This window comes from Salmo salar, chromosome ssa23 (genome assembly GCF_905237065.1).
Source record: "Salmo salar chromosome ssa23, Ssal_v3.1, whole genome shotgun sequence".
In the NCBI taxonomy this organism is placed as follows: domain Eukaryota; kingdom Metazoa; phylum Chordata; class Actinopteri; order Salmoniformes; family Salmonidae; genus Salmo; species Salmo salar.
Window position 1 is genome coordinate 32,635,600 of NC_059464.1, and position 24,387 is coordinate 32,659,986.

At 42.3% G+C, this 24,387-nt stretch overlaps 1 protein-coding gene across 3 annotated transcripts; it reads right to left on the reverse strand.

Annotated features, from left to right (window-relative positions):
- Positions 1 to 191: 191 nt before the first annotated feature.
- On the reverse strand, positions 192 to 24,118 carry LOC106584430 (hepatocyte nuclear factor 6). 3 transcript variants are annotated; one of them, XM_045706113.1, is made up of 2 exons: positions 22,400 to 24,107; positions 192 to 6,951 (listed from the first exon to the last, which is right to left on the reverse strand). In XM_045706113.1, the coding sequence occupies exons 1-2, from the start codon at positions 23,439 to 23,441 to the stop codon at positions 6,659 to 6,661; spliced, it is 1,335 nt and encodes a 444-aa protein (XP_045562069.1). In that variant the 5' UTR covers positions 23,442 to 24,107; the 3' UTR covers positions 192 to 6,658. The 3 variants fall into 3 exon arrangements, with proteins under 3 accessions (XP_045562069.1, XP_014025228.1, XP_014025229.1); XM_014169753.2 differs by lacking the exon at positions 192 to 6,951 and adding an exon at positions 11,967 to 12,077 and having other exon boundaries at positions 22,400 to 24,118; XM_014169754.2 differs by lacking the exon at positions 192 to 6,951 and adding an exon at positions 12,084 to 12,999 and having other exon boundaries at positions 22,400 to 24,116.
- Positions 24,119 to 24,387: the final 269 nt, after the last annotated feature.

The following is a 24,387-nucleotide window of genomic DNA, read 5'->3' on the forward strand; positions in this document are numbered from 1 at the left end:
TCACCTACATTGTTAAAATAGATCAATTCAATACACCTTGGGATGCATAGTAATTGAGAGAAGATTGTTTGGATTTGCAACATACTGTAGGATGTGTGTGCCCCATGTTTTGGGGTATACATGTGTGCATTTGCCCATAGAACATTACATCCTTTCAAGAGCAAAAAAACAAACCAAACTGAGACAGCACAGATGTTTTACAATTGTTTATTTGTTCATTTGTTTCAAAACACGCAATTTACCCATATTATCCTTTTTAAGTTCTTATTTTCTGTAACGGTTATTACTCAGATTTTTTTTCCTTCTCGAAAGTATCCACTAAAGCTAAATAAAACGAATCCACAGGCTCTCCTGCTTCTGCAGTAGGAGGAGGGACAAGAGGCTCTCGGTGTGTTGGGCCTTCAACATCCTGCAGGACGCATAGGTGTGTGTGTGTGTGTGTGTGTGTGTGTGTGTGTGTGTGTGTGTGTGTGTGTGTGTGTGTGTGTGTGTGTGTGTGTGTGTGTGTGTGTGTGTGTGTGTGTGTGTGTGTGTGTGTGTGATCTAACAGCAAGGGAGGCATGTTTACATGGCCAGTGTTGGAATCACTCACAGGAAACTAGAGCAGCTTTGAGAGCTGGGCATTGTCTCGCTTCAGTTGTCAGATTGTCATACCTCTGAATTCATCTTTGGTTTTTAGCAAATGCTCTGAAAGGGCAGACTCATCTGTAATTCCATGCAGGTGTGTGTATGAGTATGTGTACTGTATGTCGCCCTTGCCTTTAAAGAGTGTTCCTTCCATATGGATGTCTCTGCATTGATTGATTGGGACCTTCCTTGCCCCTGAACAGAGACTATACAGTACAACATTGTAACACATTGAACCATGTAGCAAATTGATTTAGTCTACCCACTTGGGCATGGACTCCATTTCATGTCAATGACAGTTTGGGGCCTTTCTAAAAGCTGTAAAAGCACAGTCTGGTACCCACTAGAGAGTCAGTGCTGCAGTGCCTCTCTTCTCCAGGCCCTCTCTACAGTACCCTGAGTGACTGAAGCTGCTAAACCCACTCTGGGGGAAACCGGGAAGGGGGCAGATGTCATGAAATGGAAAGGGTAGGTGGAGGATAGAAGTTTGTACACTCTGACCCAGCAGCAATGATTAAGATTGGGGGGTCAGGTGTTTGCATAGTTTTCTGTGCAAAAGCCACCAGCCAGAGCCTCATATCTCTTATGGCTGGTTTCATCAACATTAGATCAGCAGGAGGCCATGTTGGACAGGGGTCAGATGGGAAATGTAGTAACAGCTGTCTTGCATTGCACAGCACTGCATTGTTGGTTGTGTAGTTTGCATTGGGTTAATAATATAGACAAGGGGTGTCAGAGTAGGAGTGTCTCGAGGTAAGGGCTAACTGTTTGGTTTGAGTTGTTTGTAATGATGTGTTGTTTGTGATGAGATTGATGATAGGGTGTGGGGTGGTGGGTAGTAGTGGGTAGTGGGAATATTTTTGCAGTCGGCGCAGTACATCTGTAAATGACCCAGAGAGCCTCTTTTCCCGATTTCTCCTTCCAACCCCCCCTGCTGGCCTGTCCTCTCTCTTCCTTTTTCTTGTTTTGAAACTGATTGTCTTCTACCATCACAAAGACACTTGGTTCTGATTGATTAACAGGCACCAGAAGAGGGAGAGCACAGTGTGACTGGGGTGTTAACCGGATCTGACTGCAGGCAGACTGGCAACTTTACATCCCAAAGGAAGATGATGCACATATGCTGTTTGACAGTAGATGAACATTTCTGGTTGGAGGGGTCAGTTGCCAATGTACTGGTTGGTTGGTAAATGTTCGATTTTCGCTTGACAAAGATTGCAAACCAAAGAAAGATCACTTCTTCAGATAAATACAAATGCAGGCACACATACACACACAGACTGAAGAAAAGGATGGCATACAGTACATACAGGCCTGTGGCTTAGTCCCTCTGATTAACTCCAAGGAAACAACCCGGCCTTGGAAAAGCAGGACAGCCACCAACAGGACCATGTTAGTAGCCAGGCTGAGGAATGAGATTGAATGAGATTGATTGGAGAGGAGGGGTGGAACCTCCCCCAGCACACTGCCCCCTACTGTCAGGATTTATACGCATAAAAAAAAACATGGGGAGGGGAGAGGGTTGCAACGACACATGCACACAACCAGAGAATCCAACAGTGACAAAAATCTCTAAAAACAAATGCCAAATCCCGACCCCAGCCCGCCCTTTTGCCAAATACCCCCCTCCATCCACCCCAGTCTTTCCTTCCTCCTCTCGCACAAAATCACAGGTCATTCCTGTAGGTTTCTAAACAGTTATACAATATCCATGCAAAATGTTGCACCTCCCTTTCAATAGGAGGTGCTGTTTTCAATATATTAATAACATCAGGAGCACTTGAACACACTTCAAAAGTAACTGTGAAATTGTTTTGGAGAAAAGAGAACAAAATGGCAGAAGAAAGCTTGGGATGAGTAAAAAAAACATCTTCCTACGGTTGATATTCAAATGATGCTTTTTTTTTATCCGATCCAAATCCATGACATTTTTTTTGTCTTTAAAAATACACACTTCAAATAGCTGAGCTAAATATCTATCTGTGTTAAGTAGCTCTTGTAGCCCTCTCTCTCTCTCTCTCTCTCTCTTCCCTTCCTCTTCTAGCATTCTCTCCTGTCTCTTCCTCTTTTTCCACAGAAACATTCACAATGTCTTTACTTTATGAAAACATTAAGTGCATGCCGCAGCAAAACAAACAGGAAACGTAAAAGAAAAATAAGCAAACAAATAAAAACATTGAACAGTATAAAGCTTCAAGTCACAAGTTCCAAAACTAACTATCATAGAATCATAGAATCATAGTCATTTTTATCATTAGGATGATTATTTTCAGTTAATTACATAAACTTGAAAGGTTTGAGGTATTTCAGAATTAATTGTCAACAGATGCCTACCAAGTCTTAGCTCTGGCCAGGGGGAGAGGTTGATGTGTGAGTAGAGTAGACAGGATGGAGGTGGAGGGAGAGAGAAGTTGTGTCTGTCTATAATTGTAAATGACTGTTCAGGTGCCCCACGCAGCATTAGTGCTTGCACCAAGTGTGTAGGGAGAATGATATACAGTGGTAAGATATTACAACTACATCCTGGCAACTGTTGACTTCTGCCAAGCCCTTTACCTCCTCCCTCTCTGTTACATAAAAATATCTCTGTTGGGAGGAGTGAAGGGACGGAGAACAGAAGAACACCAGGCTAAGAAAACAAGGGCACCCTCTGAGCCCCTCTGACAGCAACTACTATGCAGTAACAAAGTGATTTACGGAATTCAAAGTAACATATTTTTGTCTGAAATAAATAGTGTCTAGAAAATGTTTTCTAGACTTTCTACATGATAAAGTGCTTTTATTCTAGTGTATCAAGATGGAAAGTCAATATGAAAGAAGATGCTGACACAGCCCCCACTCTGTGCCCCTTTCTGTCCATCTAATAACAAATTGTGTGTGTGTGTGTGTGTGTGTGTGTGCGTGCGTGCATGCGTGCATGTGTGTGTGCGTGCGTGCGTGCGTGTGTGTGTGTGTGTGTGTGTGCGTGTGTCCAGAGCAGTCCCACCTGTGGTTGAAGGAAAAAGGCACTCAACTCTATCTGCATGGTAGCCACCTCCTCCTTTGTGGTACAATGCAGCCTGACTGCACTGTACATTTAGGGTATGTGTGTTTGTGTGTCAGTGTGTGTGTCTGTAACAGCGTTGGGGCAGAGGGGGGTTCTTTTTGGTGTGTCCCCCGGGCAGCATGGGACTGGCAGGCTGGAGTAATCTTTGGTATTCGTGGCGGTTTCACAAACCACTCAGCTTAGTGAGGTAGCCACATCGGTTCTCACTACAAACAAAGGTCATTTATTCAGCCACGTACATAGAGCTGAATTCTGCCCTTGCTGAACTGTGTACCACAAATCAATTTTTCTCATCGTTCGAGACTTTAAACTCACTGCTTATAGCAAAGCGAGTTTAGAGCCGTTTCAAACTATCAAAGTATCTTATCTATTCTGCACAGTTAATCTAACTACATTGTTGGAAATGCTACAGTTGCATTTTAAGACCCCACAGATAACATCCATGTCCTAACTCCCCTTTAACCTTCATCCCTCCCTCCCCATACACACATATAATCAGCAAGGACATGTGGAGGTCATGTTGTGTCCCCTTTTCACAGCCCCTTTTTGGGGCTCAGATTAACGAGGTGCTGAAGTACAGACCGCAGCCCTGACATGTAACGGTATGAAGAATACACCGTCCATCTCCCTGCTTTCTCCTTGTCTTGGGAAATGTCTCCTCCTTGTCAATATTCACATTTAATCCAAAAAAACGATGTCCTTCATTGGTCGAGGTCCACACATCCCTCTTTTTTTCTTTTAAAAAGTCCTTTCATTTGTCTTTTTTTGATTTATCAACAAGGTGCCTTACTTATGCACGACAGAGCACAGAAGTAACAAGAGAGAGAAACTTTGTGTCTATGGTACTAATTACCCGCATTAATATTATAGAGTGAAAGAGAGAAAGAGAGGGAAAGAGAGAGAAAGAGAGAGAAAGAGAGGGAAGAGGGGGATGGGGGAAGAGGGGGTAGAGAACCAAAGATAGAATGAAAGAGAGAGAGAATTTCCTCTGTTTCAAACATGTGTCCAGTATGTGTTGGTGGATTTGTCTTTACACATATTGTGGTATCTTTGTGGTTTTGAGGTTTGGTATTGTATGCCTTAAAATCTGGTTAACGTTTCGTTTTCTAAAAAAGTAGATTCTAATTCACTTAAAAGTTGATTGTTGGTTGCTATGGTACATACTGCCCATCATTATGAGTAGGGTACACTGTAGCTCTGTGTGAATGCAGTACCATATTCTCTGATTATCATTAAGGCAGTTAGCATTGGCACTAGTTCTTGTAGCATTTGTGACTGTAGTGTGTGATGGCTAGCCACAGATACTAACCATTGTGTGGGACTATCCAGCGGGAAATTTGCTCTTTTCCAAATCTACTGATCATTATTTTTGGTAACAGACGGATAACGCATCTGAACTGGGTGTCATTTCAGATGTTTCAAAACAGGAAACCTTCTCACCATTTTTGCATAAATGATGATGTAAAGCTAAATCTCCGTAGCACCTCAAATGTGTCTGGCTCCATCATTATCCCTCTGTCCACTAAATGAAACTGAGACATGTCTCTATATCAGCTGTATGTGTTTCTGTGTGTATCTTTTCAATACCCCAGCGTGTGGGTTGTGACACAAGGCCATCAATTTGCTTGGTGAGTCTTATCAAGGTAACGTATTTGGAGTGTTTGCTAAAAACCTGACTTCTATTTTCCAGGGTACTGAGTGCTACTTGAACCATCCCCCTCCTCCTACTTCACCAGTCCTCGTTGGATGAGGAACAACAATAGGATAATGGCTCACTATTGATCTGCCTTCAGAGATCTGCGAGGGCCTGAACATGTGCCATGGCCTCTCTCTCCCCAGCCCTGGAACACACCGTGAGGCCTTTCCTAGAGGGCTGCTGGCTGCAGCTTACTCTTATAACCAGCAGGGGGCACTGGGGCACCTTATGTGCAGAGCAGACTGGGCAGCTGTTGGGCCATTGTGTCGCCACCTCCACTGGGTTCCATGTGCTCTTCTTACATCCTATACAGCAGCTATAATGCAGTTCGCTTGTCGCCTGCCTGGCCGTGTTGTCGCTTGGTTTCTGTATTGATCAGTGAAAAGCAGCTCCCTCCTGAACAAAGAGCATGTCCAGGCGTTTCGCTCCCTCACCTCCCCGACAGACACTTCTGCTTCTCTCAAGCAACGAAAGTCTCCCTGCAGGCCTCCAACATCTGTGCAATAATATAGACCTAGGCAGCCAGGCAGATCTGAGTATCTTTATTGCCAAGCGTCTTCTGTTTCACCTTCAAGAAGGGTCAAAGCCCCGTTCCCTCTCCCTGTCTGCATCGATTCATTTTTCGATTCATTAGTTTGCCAGAGTATGATTCGAGTGGCTCGCTGAAATGGCTGGCCATCAGGGAATACCTTTGGCGAAGAAGGAGTGGAGAGAAGGAGGAGAGGAAATGAGAGGTTGAGCTTTTGTTTTTTCAACGGGGTTGTGTTGTTTTCTCCAGGATGGCCTTGTGCACAGAACTGGGTAGGATCACACGGCTGTGTGCTGTCATGTTTATTGCAGTTCTTCTGTCCATGTTGCTTTGTGGAGAGATGAGAGATGTGAGGAGAGACTCAGAGTAGCAGACACAAAGGGGAGTGCTGGGAGGGATTCAGTAGAAACTACCTGGATAGGGAGGCTGGCCGAGGCTTGATTTTGAGATCGTTTAAACAAACATATCATGGTGTCTGTAGTGTAAATGGACTGACACCATCAACAGAAAGCTGATTCAATCGAAAAACAGATGATTGTCCTTGTGTGGACCTGACTACATGTTACCTTTGCGTTTCACTTGCTTCATAACAGTCCAGGGGTGAGATGTTCAGGATCGTGGTGGTTACAGTTGCGACTGACCAAGACGTGGTTGCATGGCACGAATGAGGAGGCATCAACATGGTTATTGGGAACGAAGTGGGATACAGGAGGTACCACCTCCACATCCCCATGCCACCTTGTGGCTCCCCCCGGGTGTCTCAGACCTTGGAGAAAGTGGTGGCCGAGGTGCCCGGCTGGCCGGGGCTGGTGCTGTGCTCGTCGTGCCAGCGGTCCACGCAGCGGCGCCGGGCATTCATGAAGAAGTTGCTGACAGTGTTGAGCTCCAGGCCCAGCTGCTGGGAGATGGTGATCTGCATCTCCTTGGACGGGCGCTTGTTCTCCTTGAAGATGGCGATGAGTGTGCGGCGCTGCAGGTCCGTGAAGACCAGCCGCTGCTTTTTGGGCACCATGTTGCGGTCTTTGTGATGCTCCTGCTCCTTGCGCTTGCAGGCTGTGAGGGGTGATATGGGTGGGGTTGGGGAGACAAAGGGGGAGACAACAACATAGCAGTGTTACAGTTATAGTACTGCAATACTATATGATTATGAGTACTTCAGTGATAGTAAAAAGGTGAGAGATGCAGAGGGAGAATTAAGGGAAGATGTGGGAAATGAGTCATAAGCCAGTACTTAAAGATGTAAAAACGGGTTTATACAGCAGCAAAATATATTGAGCTTGCGTATTTTGCCATGTATTAAACTTGATTTAAAGCTAATCCATCCCTGGTGCCCAGTGGGAATATTCCTTCCATCCTGCAGAGTGCAGACAGGGAGCTAGCCTGCGGTGAGCTGCTCTGGCTGCCTGGTGGAGACACTGCTGTTTGATTCAATATTAATGCAGTTTGGGTCGCAATGGGAGACTGAGTGACTGTTGCACAATAGTAAGCGTTTGTGTGTGTGTGCACGTACGTGTGCGTGCGTGCGTGTGAGAGAGAGAGAGAGGAGAGCGAAACAGAGATCAGTGTGTGTGCATGTGTGTATGAGAGAAAAGGAGTGGTGGAGAGGGAGATATTGACCCACATTGCTGTAGGAATTGGGGGGTTCTCTACAGGGACTGAGGTCAGAATCCCCTCCAGCAGGTCTGCAGTCTGCTACTTCAAACAGAGCCCACTGGAGCCCTATCCATTGAGCGCTGAGATGGTATTTATAACTGCCTCCAACACAAACTGGAGTGTTGAGTATGCACTGACTTCTATGGGGAGCAATTTGAAAAGAAAACCTCTAGTAGTACTTAGAAGCACCAAATAGAAACATATACTGCTTACCGTATGTACTGGAACTAATATTAACCATGTATAAAGGTGATATGAACAGTGAAAACATGAGGAGACAGGTTTAGATGCATAGGAGGAGGATTTGAGGCAGTCAGTTTTTTCCCCTGTTGGCGCCTCTCTTTTTTCACTCCAATCTTACTTTATTCCTTCATTCTTTCACACTATTTCTGGTGTGTGTGTGTCTGTGTGTCTGTGTGTCTGTGTGTCTGTCTGTCTGTCTGTCTGTCTTTGTGTCTGTGTGTTGTGTCTGTGTGCTGTGTGTGTGTGTGTGTGTGTGTGTGTGTGTGTGTGTGTGTGTGTGTGTGTGTGTGTGTGTGTGTGTGTGTGTGTGTGTGTGTGTGTGTGTGTGTGTGTGTGTGTGTGTGTGTGTGTGTGTGTGTGTGTGTGTGTGTGTGATTGTGCTGAAATTGCTGGAGCCAAGCTGTGGTGCTGTTGTCTAATTACAGTGGGACAGAGCCCATTGATCAACCATTGCAGTCAAATCTGTTTACTACAGTGGCCTAACCTCCACGTGAGCACAACTATCATATTTGTATTTCACATCAAGACTACTCCAGACCTCTCCTAAGCACAATCATACACTATTCTATAGACAGACTGGTGGTGATGATGATGATGATGATGATGATGATGATGATGATGATGATGATGATAGTTTCATATGGTCTAGAGTGGATATATCATCATTGTAGTTTTCTTGGGCAACAGATGATAACAGATTCAATATCCTAGTTATGTGTGTATTGTATAATTATTAACACAGCTATCCATTCGTATCCCTCTCGCCATCCAGCCCCTTCATCCCATTATGTTTGAGTTGTACACAGAGCTCTGTGGGAGACTTTTGACCCTGTTGTTTTATCGTCTCTTAGTCAGTTGGTGTCACTCGCGCTGTGCCCTGGCCGTACTGGGGCGCAATACTGGGCTGTCTTGCTACAGGCGCTGGATTTAGTAGGCAAATCAATAGTGATCGATCGGTGAGGAAGGGGGCCCTGATTACTGAATCACGCTGTAGAAAAGAAGAAAATCGATAATTGCAGCTTTTAGAGCTACAGAAGACACAGAGTACAGAGACTGACATAAACTCACATAAACTCATGCACGAAACACAACCCATATTGGACTCATAATACAAATGTATTTTGGCTTTTATTTTCGGCTTTCACGATGGTCTACTCTGCCCAGACTACAACCCCACACCATGGCAATTATTCTACCCGTTCGCTACTTCAAACTGTGGCATCAGTGGAAGCCTTATAAATTGATAGATGATTTATTTCTTTATTTTCAATATTTTTCAGTCACAAACCTGAGAATTGCATTGGATAATATAGCTTACGGTTTGGCGTGTGTATATGGTTAGGGGGACGTTGTGTTATATAAGCAACTAATTTACAAACATTACAGAGTATACCCTGCTCAATTAATCATCATCATTACCAATCAATACATTTGGGTCGGTGTAGGGTTTACCATAATATAGTCCAATGGGTGTTGGCTTTTGTCATGGTCACTCAAAGCACTCTCACAATGCACGAGCAGATCATGACTTCAACACATTTGTATTGAACCCCAATCTAAAACGGGAGTCAATATAAAGTTTTAAGTTATTTTATAACTTTTCTCTTTCTCTGGTCGTTAATATTCGTAGCATTGCAACGCACCCAAAAAAAAGGTTACGTGAAAGGCCCTGGGCATTCAATATCGGTCGATAGATTCGTGAGTAATTCGTGTGTGAAATTCAGTTCGTCCAATTAATTATGCCTCGGAGGGAGAATGGGAAGGAAAAAGATTCATGAGTTTCGAGAGCTGCTTCTCGAATTGGTCAGTTGTAGGTTTTATTTGCTCAAATTTTGTGGGAGCAATGGTCCTCATAAACCGTTAGCACCAGTTAATTGCACTCATAAGGGCGACTAGCCTACCAAGCCTGTTATTCCAAGGACTTCGCTTCAACAGTCAGTTCCTGCCTGGGTTATCCAAAGGCCACTCTTTTGTCAATTTTGTGCTGCGGTTCTATTTGTTCGAGAAAAACAACAGCCTACTATGTCAAAATAAAATAGATGTTTATCTCTAGACATTGAAATCATACTGGATCTACGTAATGAACGTAATGTTGTAATGTGTTTTGGTTATTGGCACTGCTGAATGAATAACCCATAGGTCTTTGATCAGCTAGTCCAACATGTTACTAATGTCTAATAGCCATGGCTACATATTTAATGACAACACTCCTAAATGTAAAACACAGATTCGTGTAGGCTTACTGTTAAAGTGTAGCCTATTGGTTGTATATATGATCTAACCATAGACCACTGTTTTAATTAATCTCCCAATATTTGTTTTACTGGCTACGGTTGAACATGTTCATGCACACGATAAAGCCAACTTCAAGTTCTGCTTCCATTGCCCTTACAGAAAAGAACCCCAGGCACTTCTCTCTCTACCTTATAGGGTCTGCCAGTTGGCATATATCAGTGTGTTACCTAAAACTCAATTATTTCCCCCTGCAGGATTCTAGATGCCACAGAATCGGATGCACCTTTTCTCCAGACCTTGGTTTGTGCTGTAAAATGGGGCGTACAGTATTTTAAATCCATAGATTTTGTTTTGACTTATGTTGCACAAAGATTGGTAGGCTGTGTATCGACTTGGCTGCACTTTAAACGCTAGTTGGTACAGTATTTATTCCATTCAGACCGCAGGGCAGTGCCAAGGTTTCCCAATGCAAACTTACAACTCAATACTCCTTAATGTAATGAGGCAGAGTTGGTGCTAATATACTGATAACTTGATACAATTTGTTTGTTTACCTTGCACACTGCTCCGCTGCAAGACATTCTCCCACAGCTTCAATAACACTCACTCAGGACCACTTTGAAAGTCAACCTGCTCAAATATCTTGTTAGGAAGAAGAATGGTTCTAACTGCAGTTCAGAATAAATTCACGGGTAGCCTACATTTTCATTGGACTTAAGCTCTTTTGTTATTTTTTTGAAGAGATACTTTATATTTTACCAGTCATTAGGCTTCCATTATATCTGAGATCATCAAAGAGATTTCTCTGTGTGCAAAATTCACCGATCAAATGTTGTTATTAGATGTTTGTTCTTTAATAAAAGTGAAGCCAGCACTTCCTTAATCACCTTTAGATAAATACCCTGTATTTACCTATGCAGGCCGAGAACCTGATATGATATAATATCAAAATAATACCATAATGACATATAGTCGGCTCATTGTGTGAGCTGGCAGCTGCAGAATGCCTTTACAAACAGTGCTTAAGTGCTCACATTATCGATGGAAACATGAATTTATACTTACAAGTAATGTTTAACTGAAGTCAAATGTGACAAAATGAGTGACTTGGAAAATGTTGTAGACCTCGTGGTTAAATTTATTGACATGGCATATCATATATAATTGGCAACAAATGTCAGTGAAAGTTGCAAAATGAAATATGGTGGCATTGCTAAGTAAACAGTCAGGCTGCTGAGGAAATTTAGGAGTGCCCATCTAAAGATTAGTGATATAAATTCAACTTTTGTTTTATGATGAAACATATTTATAATTTAGTGACACCTCGTTACTTTATATAATGTACAGTGTCATTTTGGTGTTTCCCTGATTAAGAAAGGCATTAACCGACGGATCGTTTTTGTCAGAGAAGTTCATGTGAAACAGCACTAAAAGGGCCAGTGCAACATTTTTGTAAGAGTTGGGTAATGTTAACATTGACTAACGTCGCTGAGATTGACTCGATCTATTATTTACCTAATAATAATAACTATAATCTGTTTTACGTCAAGAGGTCTGCGGTGCCTGTGAGAGCAAACTCACAATAACAACAGGTGTATCTCTCAGTTGGACGCATTTGTTGAATGTAGGTCTACCACATCATCAGTAAATACATCGTTTGATAACAATAGGCCCATGGGATACGTGGTAAATCAATTGTGAATGTATTTAATATATGGCCTGATCATAATACAAATTTGCTTAATTGTGTCTCATTTAATTATTATACTTATGTTACTAATCCCCAATTTCGGTAAAAGCCTGCCCACGCATACTTCCAGATTCAAAATGGTATTTAAATAAATATATGAGCGTGTGAAAACTGCCTCTGCAGCCTGGCTAGAGTTGTGTGCTCTGTCGGATTTGAAGTGAGGGGGGAGGGGGGCGGGGGGGGGGAATCGATAACTAACCGCACCGTGCAGCCAACCGTTCTGCCTGGGATCGATGGCTTGAATGGGGCTGATCTGAAATTGGGTGCGGTGCGACTCTCTCCCGCTGAGGCCGGGCTACTGCAGGCGAGAAACAGTCACTATGTCAACCATGGACTCTTATTCATAATTACTTACTATTTATTAATAGCTGGCTTCTAACAAGTCACTGGGTCAATGTCTGAGGTGGACATACAAGATGCACACCATCATCAGCTACGACTGACTCATTTTAAATCGTTATTATGGGCTGTTACTTTTAGTTTACTGAAATAGAGATTATTAAAGTATAACTTCATCGGCCTCCATGATTTAATTGCAGACATGTTATGTTGATATTGTGAAGGTAGGCAGTCTTTTTTTGTGTGATCGTATTTCTGCAAACGTTTTGCATAAAGCCTATTCTATTGTTAAATTGTTTTATAGCAACAAGTTTAGCATCGTCAAACGATAGTCTACAATGAATAACTGCAGTACCCTGTACCAGAGCCTTTACTGAGGATTGTTGTATTACTTTTTGAAATAAAATTAAGAATTTGCCTACATCAAATGTCAAATGTAAAGACAAATAAAAAAAGGCAGAGTTATTGAATTGGCAGTATGGATGACTTGCCACAACAGATCACAGATTAGTGAATATCTTTTTTGAGTGACCTGTGTGGCCAGCAATATCACTGTGTAGACAGAAGGCTATTGTCAACATTGTGAGGGGCTCCTGTTAAAACGCATAGCGCAACTGTGATGTTTCTTTCTGTAAGCATAGCCTGCTGTTCTTGGCATGTTCAGAACTGGTTCATTTGCTCTCTGGCACCATAAAACATATGGCCTCTAGTCCTACCTCTATTTACGAAGTCAAACCTTAAGTTTAAAAACTTTTCGTCACTCATTTTGTGTTTTTCTTCTTTTCAGTGATTTATGGGACGGCCTGAAAATGTTATCAGTGAAGCAGCCTGCAAATCGTCTCAAAGGTCGATCTTGATGGATGTAATTCTGCAGTTGTCAGCTGAAAAGAAAGTGCACATGAGTACTTGTATAAAAAATGTTATTCAACGAACGAGGAAGCTCAAATGTCTGAATATGTGGCTAAATATTAGGCAATAAAACCATAATCATAGTATAATTAAATAATAAATAAAATACTACTACTACTAATAATAATAATAATAATAATAAATGTAATAACAAAGTCAGAGGAAATTAAATGAATCCAATATTTGATCAAATAAATAACTAGTCTTTATCGAACAAAAGTGCAGCATGTTAAAAGAGTTGGGCTTGAAGTTTGTCATTGTATCTTTGGGTGCGTGTTGGGTTAATGCAATTGTCACACACACACACACACACACACACACACACACACACACACACACACACACACACACACACACACACAGATTAAATGTGTTGATATTGAATCATTGAATGTGATATGAATATGTGATGAAATGATGTATTTGTAAATCTTCTTCAAGCTACAACATTTTTAATCTTTAGCCAATAGTGGATAAAAGGGGGTCTAAAGATGCCGTCTCAGTATAGGCCTTAGGCCTTTAAACATAGGCCTAAAAACGATAGCCTGGCTGAATGCCTTGGTTCAATAGATATTCAAACATAAATTCAAATTCTTATGTTAGAAACCACTCCGTTTGTTTAAATAGCATGTAATATAACATTGATTAATGAATTAATTGATTTCACGGTCGTTTTGTTTCTTTGTTGATTTGTGTGGGTTTGCCCAACTGGAGTTTCGGGTTGCATCTGTGGGTACGGCGTGGGGTGTGTCGTGTGTATGACTGCGGTTTTACTGTGTGATCGACCCTGGTTGCATGTGGTGTATTTGAGCGCATGCAGGCTCGGCTCTCAGGGTAGGATTAACTGTCAAATATTTGTCTTTTTCAGGTTCTCTAGTGATTTCTCTATTCAATAATAATTCTGTAATGTAAAATATTTTTTGAATGCCAAATTATTAGACGTTTTTCAGTTTTCAATGTAAGAGTCAGGCTGGGATGCTCTTTGGAATTACTTGTCTACTATTCAACTCTGAGTTCATTGAAAGTTTCAGTGTTGGGAAATATTTAGCTGATGTGAAATATGGAGTGGTAAAATCAGAGATTGTCTCCAATCCTATTTTTGGAACTATTACCATTGTAAAATGTAGACAAACGGTGTGTTATTGTGTGCAAATAATCAACATGCAACATGTGGAATTTTTGGCACAATTTTAAGGCCATCGACTACTTAATTATCTCTTTGCTGTCACCTTTAAAAACCATGATCCTCTTTTGACGACAATCTATGAAGCCAATGCAGCATGCAGGAGATTGTTGGCATGCGGTGCCCGAACACGTTTTATGTTATTTAGGCCTATGATGAGACCCTTTTCTGAAGTCATTTTTAATCACAGTTTAAAAAAACGTTTTTACTGCCTTAGAATGTGTTTAGACTTATAGTCTACAACCGAACCTGCACGCAAGCATGGTTGTGTTTATCAAATCACTAACTCCGATTATGAATTCAGTGTAGGCCTATGGATGAGGCTGTTGTCATTGCATGTTGCCATTCAATTATCACTGCAGGCTAATTAGTTGACTATTGGCTAATGCTACTATTAGCCTATTCGTTCAAGGCCTAAATGGGGATGTGTGCCTTTTCTCTCCTTAAGAATTGGGTGGACAATGTGTACTTTGTTCTTCGAACGTTGCAGTATTCGCCTTAGATCGGGCATTAAACAAGCCATTATCGGACCTTGAATAAGCGATGACCTGTCGGGACGTCAGATAAGCGGCCACTTCTAACCAGAGACAGTCGGCTTTTCAACACCACTGCTCAGAGATTTACAACCGGTCACGCAGGGCGCGCGGGAGGTGCTATATTGCAGGGTTTCCCAAACTCCGACCTAGTGTTCTGATTTTGTTTTCTTGCCCTAACACTACACAGCTGATTTAAATAACCAAGGCTTGATGATGAGTGCGTGTGTGTGTGTGTGGGGGGGGGGGGCTTCAAACAACCAAGTAACGCTTATAGGCTGGCTGGCTAGGGATAATACTCTGATTCCACGCCACAAAAATATTTATGGAAATCGACCCAATACAAGATGCCTTTGTTTTTACGGTGCCAAATATGACAATATAAGCTCAGGCTTATTGACATTGATTTTGGATAGAATATTCAATGCATTTCATGTGTCTAGTAATACATATAATACAAACAACATTATTATTATATTATCTGGCAGGGAAATGTTGCTGTGAATTTAAAACAATGATCCTATAGATCATCTTCAGAAAATGGCTTCCCTTACTGTTTGATATTTGAAATCAGTGACGCAATGCCATTTAACCCTTTGATACTAACCTCATGCGCACAGTTCATTCTCCTAGCAATTTGATTTAAAGGTCATTCTCTCCTATCGATCCGGTTTGGAGAGTGGGCGACAGAAAAGCGTAGGAATTGATCATCTAAAATAGAATAGACGGTATTCTAGACTGTAAGCCTATTGATGCAAACGGGTTAGAACTATGTGCTGCATTTATAATTGCAATGCCCCCGTGTGTATTATCTCTCTTTTGTGTGTGCATATGTGATGAAAATATGGAAAAGAGACTGTGAAGTTCTGAGGTTATACTAAAGGCTACTACTGTACAGTGTGAGTGGAGCGACTGCCCACATTGGCTTGTGTAAGTGACGGAACAGTCTTCTGTTATTGATCCCTTTACCTAATGGAGACATTGTCATTTTCACCGTAGGTCTGTCTGGCCATAGGCCTATTGGCTATACTGGGTTGAAGGGACGAAATTAGGCTAATGTCATTTTAGGCTATTCCCTTATCTACAGCATAGGTTAACTGTTTCGCAATTTTAGAGAAATGTCAACATAACATAACCTATGATTAGTGGAATACCAGTTTTTACAGAATATGCTGTAGCTGCATCGTGCCAATGAAAGCATGCCGTTTATTATTCATTCCGTTGTATGTTATGAAGGGTGAGCTGTTAATGGGGGAAATGGTATTGCACAGGAGAGGAGGGGGAGGGGGAGTACGCCTGCATGTCACAGCTCCAGCGATGGAAAGGAGAGACCCGGGAATGGAAATCGATACAGATTCAGATCGGACTTAACAATGTATGGCGCACTCTATATCCTGATCACATACGCACATGCAGGCACGCTACACTGTAAAAATTGGGAGATGTATGTGAGTGCTCAATTCGCCTCCTCGAAGGCAGAAAAACACAGAACAAATCAGTATTCGTCATCTGGCTGCCTTGACAAACATTTGGAATGGATTTGAAGAATGTGAATATAGCTTTTCATTATTGCACCGGGGAAAATGGCTGCGTACTGGCCATTGTCCACAACAGCCACAGGATTTCACTGTGTGTGGTGTGTACGCGAGCGCGCGTGTGTGAATCCCAGTATTTACAACACACATTGCTGTGCTTAACGAGGAGCGTCTGGGAAACCGCAGCTGCATGATTTTCTCCCGTTGTCTTCCCCATGCTTATCAATTATTAAAGTCCGCATCGATCATTTCGTAGTCCTGCATCAACACGTCTCTTTATGAAAAGGCCTGTTTTCGATTATCCTAAATCAATCACTTCTAAAGGTTCTATGCAATCAAAAAGACGAACCGGATTTCCTGGGAAGATTATTAACAACATTCTGGCTTCACAGCTTTTGATTAATTTTATGCTCAGTCTCTTTTGCAGAAACCTTTAGTTTCGTTGTGCACCATAGGAACATGTGTATTTTGGAGGCGAATTTCCCGGGAAAGCGTTTTCCGGATTTGATTGAATATGGACCTTATTCTTTGGACTTTGGACTATGTGTCTTAACATAGCCTACAACAAGATGGTGAGACGGATGATTGTGAAATTGTGTAATATTATTGATCACGTGTTGACTGGTGTTGGGTAAAGGACTTATGCTAGACGCAGGCTAGCCTATGAACAATATATATATAGTCTACCTCCATAGCCTACCTCAACCATGTTGTACTGCCCCTTATTAAAGCCATAATACATGACCTCAAACACAGGCCAACAGCGCCATTCATATAAAGATTTCAGCACCAAAGACAGCGGTGATCCCAATTGAAAATGGTTTTGTTAGGTGGGGGTAAACATTTATGTAGCCTGCACTTGGGAGGTGGATAGAAATGCTAGTGCTGTGTGGAGCAGGCTGGGTTGGTCGTTGCTTAGATACAGTGATGACATTTGGATTATGTCCCAGACAGGCAGCGTTACGTCGGGAATATGGAGGCTGCATACATGTGGCTTACTTGTGCATTTAAACTGTTGGATGATAGATTAATAAAATACTCCTTTCACTTATATTAGTTTATCATGAATATCCTAGCCATCCCCCCAAAATCTTGCTCCATAGTAATAGTATGGGGACAGCAGACAGGTTGACCTCCTTTGATGTGATTGGCATGTAGACTAGGCCTAGTCTGTGAGGAAGTTTCTTATTGAGCTATTCTCTCCCTATCCATGATTTCCCTGTATTTTTATTGAATAGCCTATTACTAGAACAGAGCATATTCTCATCCTCAAAATCGACATTTTACAAACGATAAAATGTTGATATTCCCCCTTTACATGTTTGGATAAATGAAATTGATTCTCTTGCGTAATATTTCATTGCGTCGTATTTTCCACATGGGAGGTTTGGCAGGATCGAATCATTTTGGTTGTCTCTCTGTTGTCTTCCTCATGGCTCCCGAGTGATTCTGGAACAATGCGGTGGATACGTTTACACAGATCCAAGCTGATTATATAACCCAACCCCCAAATGGCGTTTTGAGGGTGAGTTTTCCATCCAGTCTACATGTAACATGATTACAACAGAGAGAAAGACAAATGTGTGCAATGGGGGCTTTTCCCAGTCTCTCATCCCCTTTCCCAGCTCCTGCCTAAATCCCCCAGCCATCCCCCAACACCCTGGGAGAGTCCAATGGGAGAGAGTGCTGAGGCGGAATAATTGATAGATGCACTGGCTATCCTTATCGATCACTGCTTTATTGACCCGACCAAATACATTGAGACGGAGTGTGGAATTCAACACAGATGCAAAGACGAATTGTTTTCATCGTTTATGCAATCTATGCATCTCAGCCCTCACTTTGCCGTGTCTTTCTCAACACAATCAAAGGTGTTGTCTACTCCATAGCTACAGTATATGTGCGCTTCCTTGTTTACTTGGCTTCAACATTTGAACAGATGCAGGTTGTGAGCTTGTTTGGAGATAATGATTTGTCCTTAAAGGCCAAATAGTGATACACTATCAGCGTGATACGTAACAAGGCACTAGTTGGCCTAAACTGTAGGCCATACCAGGTTTGTCTCTTCTGTGAGATTCACCTTTCCCTCCTCACGCGGACAACACTACACATCATTCCAATTATAAACCATGCGTTTTAGGGAGTGCGCTTAAAGGACACGCAGCCTATCTTTGTCGTGACAGAACCCCCCCTCAATTGACTACATCGTATTTTTAATTTTCTGGGGAGGATTGTCATGTGAGTGTGCAGACACTGGCGTTTTCACATTAGCTAAGCAAGGCAGCGGCATTGATTTGTGTGACTGTGATGAATTTGGAATAGTAATTTGAATTTATTGATTGATGTGGCGGACCGAGTAGGCCTATCGCCAGCATCCCTTTTAGAATCACAACAAGCAACTCCCACTCCGCATGCGCACAGTGCATAATGGTGAATTTAAATGCAATAAGTAAAATGTAGAGCCCACCATTTCCATACCACAGTCATTTGTCATTTTGCCCAACTCCATGTTGCTAGAGAGCAACTGACAACAGAACAAGGTAGCTCACAGGACAACAGTCAGCACGTCAGGGCCAGGTGACACCCCCATGAAACAGCGGTCGCTCTCAAAGAGTGCAGCTATTAAACAATCATAGCCATAATTATTACCATAATAACAATAACCATAACAATTACGATAATATCTCTACTATAATGATTGATAATTGTTAATAAATTACCGATTAGAATAGCCTATTGAAGTATGAAGAAAGTCTATGTAGCCTATATCATCCTCAAATATCCGAAGTCAACCATAATGCGTTCAGGCAAACACCCACGGGGCAACAAATGGAGCATAGGTGTATCAATTCTAAAAAGAATGCATACAAACGGACATGCATGCTGCACATATAGACCCTATGCATGCAGAAACACAAGTATGGGAAGTTCTGTGCCATAGTTCTAGTATAGTGCATGCAGTTCACAATCAACCATGTCTCAGAGCATTTCGTATTATTCTGTATGTAAATCCGAAACACCACATTTAGTATGATATATTACGTTTTGCATGGTATGTATTAATTTGTGGATGTCCATCAACCATATGATATGTTACAAATTACAATTCATATTATATGTTACGATTTTGCTAAAGGTGTTATATGTTACGAATTTGCAAAATGTGCAATATGTTACGAATTTGAAAAATGTATGAATTTTCGAAACATATGATATGTTATGAATACTAGCTAGGTAGCTAACGTTAGCTAGCTACCTAGTGTTAGCTAGGCTTGGGGTTAGGGATAAGGTTAGGGTTAAGTTTAGGAGTTAAGTTAAAGGGTTAAGATTAGGGTTAGAGGAAGGGTTAGCTAAAAGGGTTAAGGTTAGGGGAAGGGTTAGCTAAAAGGGTTAAGGTTAGGGTTAGGGGAAGGGTTAGCTAAAAGGGTTAAGGTTAGGGTTAGGGGAAGGGTTAGCTAAAAGGGTTAAGGTTAGGGTTAGGGGAAGGGTTAGCTAAAAGGGTTAAGGTTAGGGTAGGGGAAGGGTTAGCTAAAGGGGTTAAGGTTAGGGTTAGGGGAAGGGTTAGCTAAAAGGGTTAAGGTTAGGGTAGGGGAAGGGTTAGCTAAAGGGGTTAAGGTTAGGGTTAGGGGAAGGGTTAGCTAAAAGGGTTAAGGTTAGGGTTAGGGGAAGGGTTAGCTACCATGCCAAGTAGTTGCAAAAGTAGCTAAAAAGTAGTAAGTAGTTGAAAAGTGGCTAATTAGCTAAAGTTGTCTGTAATAAGCTCCAGACTTGCAACCTTTGAGTTGCTAGAAGTTTGCGTTATAAGCCTACCCGTTCACCCGACCAATCACCCTACTTTGTTTTTGCCTTAAGTAAACATCTTCCTTATGCAACCATGTAACAGATCATACTAAATGAAGTGTCTCGGATTTATGTACAAAATAAAACGAAATGCTCTGAGACCAGGTTGCGACTATATAAAAACCCCACTGCCCAATTAGGTTTAATTAGATTTAGCAATGGCACTTAAAGAGACAATTGTGGAGTGTTTAAATCTTTATATACCAAAACGCCGCTAAATGTGCAAAGTAACAATTTATATTCCATGAAGTGCTTTTCAATAGGGCATTGACTGGAACTAAAATATGCCACTATATCTGCTTAATTGAACTGTCCACTGAAATACGACACACTGAAATACGACACACATGCATGTCCTAACGGAGTGCTTTGCAGAAACATCAAAGTGGCGCTCACTTCCAACTCTTCTGATTTTATAGCTTTCCACCCTTAATTAAGCCTCTTTAATTAGCCCCTGAGCTTTATAGCTTGTAAAATAACACTATTTCCAGTAACAAATGTTGCCTTCGTAGAGTTTTCACGGTAGAGGCTTGGAGTACAATACTGGACAATGTTTCAAACTGTTATCACTCACTGGCAAAGTGGGTGGATAAATGATCCAATGAACGAATAAATAAATATGAATAAATTGTTGCAACTTTTGAATTCAAAGTGAAATATAAAAGTAATGATACATTTTTCAATCGTAGGCCTATTTCAAATGATTTATATGAACATCCCCTCTCTCAAAAATATCTGTCTCAAAGTTGAGTGATTAGCAATATGTTGCAATTAAATGGTATATGTGTGTTGAATTTCCAAAATGAAGTATGACTATTATGTGGTTTAACTGTTATTAAATTAATTCCCTTATGCTTTTTTGCCTTGCAATCCTTAAGCAGGCTAGTGTAGACCTTAATCATTTGTAATTCTATATACTGGAATTGCATAGAACTTTGTAAAATCAAACGTTTGACTGTAGGCCTATGTATGTTTATTGCCAGCATAGGCTACAACACAATGTTCAACCTGGGCTGTAGTGTTATTGTCCGGTGTAGCTCAGTTGGTAGAGCATGGCGCATGCAATACCAGGTTTGTGGGTTCGATTCCCACGGGGGGACCCACTACTCTAAGCCGCTGGGGATAAAAGCGTATGCAAAATGTAATTGTTGATGTTTTAGAGTTGGTATGTTGTAGATTCAAAAAAAGTCCCCTTTGACCACAAATCATTCTTAAATTAGGCCTATTTCACCTCCACTCCGTTCTTATTTTACTTCTATTTACACATAATCACACTAGTACACCATGAACTCGCTATTCGACCTATATGACTTTATAATTTATTATAAATACATAAGCAGAATGTAAAAAAAAAATCATAGACAGAGGCATCTGTTTCTTGAGCTGTCTTTCAGATCCAAATTGATCATTTATTAGTGGCTACTTTAAAAAGGGACGCCGGGACCCGAAGTATCGATTCGCGGGAGGTCACGCTCCCCTGACTCGCTGCTCCGCTGCCAGACACACCTCAGACGCGCCTTGTTTACGCCTCCCGGAGTAGACAGGGGAAGGGAAGGCCCACGAGAATTCCAGGTCCATTTGAACACAATAATATAATTAGCGCGAGGCTTGTGGAACGACTCCACACCAGAAGAAGAGTGAATATGTGAAACTTGACAAAGTTATCAATACTACAACACTACAGTCTTTTTGTCAATAATCGCATCATTTTATTTTCGTTATTGTGGCCCAAATGATACAGTTAGAGAGATACACAATCAATTTGATTAAGGCCATTCCCTGTTTGATTTCATTTTGTCTGTGGTCGAAACACCTCGTGTGTTTGTGTGTGTGTGTATGTGTGTGTGTGTGTGTGTGTGGTCCCCATTACGCGCGTGCGTAAAATTGATTACAAGTATAGGCCTACTATAATGTTGCCAGCAAATTAGCTCATGACTATTCAAAAACTTGAAACAAGTTGATTTATCTTTTTCAGGTTTAACACCTAATTAGGATATCACCAGCAGAGTAGGCTACCACAGCACATCCTAGCTTGTTTACTCTTTCCTACTTTATTATCTAAGCATGAAGCAGTCAATCCAATCTGGATTTACTTATCTTTTCTAACAACCAATTCAACATGGTTATTTAACAAAGTTTAAAGAATAATAACCATCGTTAACTCCTCCAAGAATCCATACTAATTTGTTTTAATGATAATCTGTTTGACTAGGAATTGATAGTCTCGCCACATTGACTTCTAATTGATCCCTTCACATTAGCCACATTTCTCCTCACTCACCTGCTAGTCTGAGCGCCGACATTCTCTGGAACTCGGGTTCCTGCAGCCACTTCCACATCCTCCGGAAGGTTTCCCGGCCAGACTTGAGTTTAGTCCAGGGTTTAGGGTTCCTCAGCAGGTCAGACAGGGTTCCCTGGGACCGACACAAGATCCGCTGGGCGAAGATGGCCTGGGGAATGCTGTAGCGCTTGAGCTCCGCCGTTATTCGCTGTGCCACCTCCTTGGTGTTTATTTCTTCCACCTGCCCCGAACCACCTCCCTGCCCGCCCCCCGCCGTCTGCCTCTCCCGGTCAGAGAGCATGGACCCGTTAGCCTGAGAGTGCGGATGGCTGTGATGGGGCATACCGTTCAGGGATGACATGATCCCGGCCCCGTGCCCTCCCAATCCACGGCTCAGGTGGTCCTCGTTCCGGGACAGCATCGATGCGTGAGACTCGAAGCCTCCGGACGAGAGCATTTTGTCGTTGGAGAGGTGGGTGCCAGGACCATAAGCGCAAAGAGTCTGCTGAGAGTTGTGCAAAGACCCGAGGCCGTTGGAGAGAGGGGACAGCGACTGGCACATGCCGGACATGTCTTTAGGGTAGTGGCCATAGAGATTGCCCATCGAGGCAAGGCTCCTGTCGTCCCGCATCAGGGTGAAGCTGCCACTGACGTTGCCGGCGGCGAGTCGCTGGTGCGCCGGGTGGTGGTGGGCGTGCGGGTGGGGATGGTGGTGAAATTTATCCGAGACGGTGGATATGGGAGGCAGGTGCTGCAGCGGCGTCAGCGTAGTGTAAGTGCTACTCATGGTCATCCCGGAGTCGCAGGACATGGTCATTGCGGGGTGTAAGGGACCGGACAATGCATGGTCTGTGCGATACTCCCCAGATCCATCTAATATTGAGGCCATACTGGACACCATGGCTGAGCGTCCGTGTGAAACCAAGTTCCTATGCGACGCCAAGGACTGCCGTGCGTGGTGCGGAGAGTTCATTAAGTCACCCGTTTGATGAGAGTGAGATACGCCGTGCAGATTTCCAATGTTTTCCATTGTAAGTTCCATCTTTGAAATAATCTTTATTTCCACCTCTCTCTCTCCTCTCTCCTCTCTCGCGCGCTCCCTCTCCCCCGTCTCACACACTCCTTTCCAATAAATTGTGAACGATTTCAAAGCCAAGCCATTGATTGTACTAGCCTCTCTTCAGTCAATACAGCATGATTTAAAGCGATCAGTTGCCCGCGACAGAGCTGTGCCACAAACCGCTGCTCACGCTTCTGATAGGTGTCCGTCCTTGCTTGTAGCCTATTTTATTCGCTGTAGAGCACCACTACTATAGAAAGCAAAGGCTGTGATTCCAGCGTCTATGATGACGTGCCCGCGCGTATGTTAAAACGTGACTGTGCCTGTGTATGTGTGCGCCCACTGTTCCAGCGTTAGCACTCAGTCTGGGGCTGTCTGACGTCACCAGCTCTCTGTCAGACAGATGTTTGCTCATGTTGTAAACTGAACCTCGAATTTCTCAAAAAGATTACATTAGACATTTAAAGAGATACGAAACAGACACGTATCTTCAGCAAAACTGCAAGCCATCGCCATGCAACATTTACCTTGAGATATTGGGGAGTCCTGCCTGGATAAGAAACTTGCGCCTTTGGTTTTCCCTGATAAAGCCGCTTAACTTGGCGCCAGGACATGTGATTTCTTAATGGTTAAATATTAATTCACATGCTTAACATCATGCTACTGCCATAAATAAAAAGCTCTGTTATTTTATACAATCTATTAAAATGCTCTCCATTAAGATACAGGCTATGGTATACACCTTGGAGTTTCAGTCAGGAAAGGACGCACACATTGTTTATTTCCGGATATGATATGCTGATTGATTTTCAGAATGCAATTTAGGAAAATGTCATAGAAAAATGCTGTGCATTTTATTGTGTGAAAGACTTATGATATGCCTATTTGCTTCTGTTTTTAGGCCAACATGTAATCACGAGGCCCAATG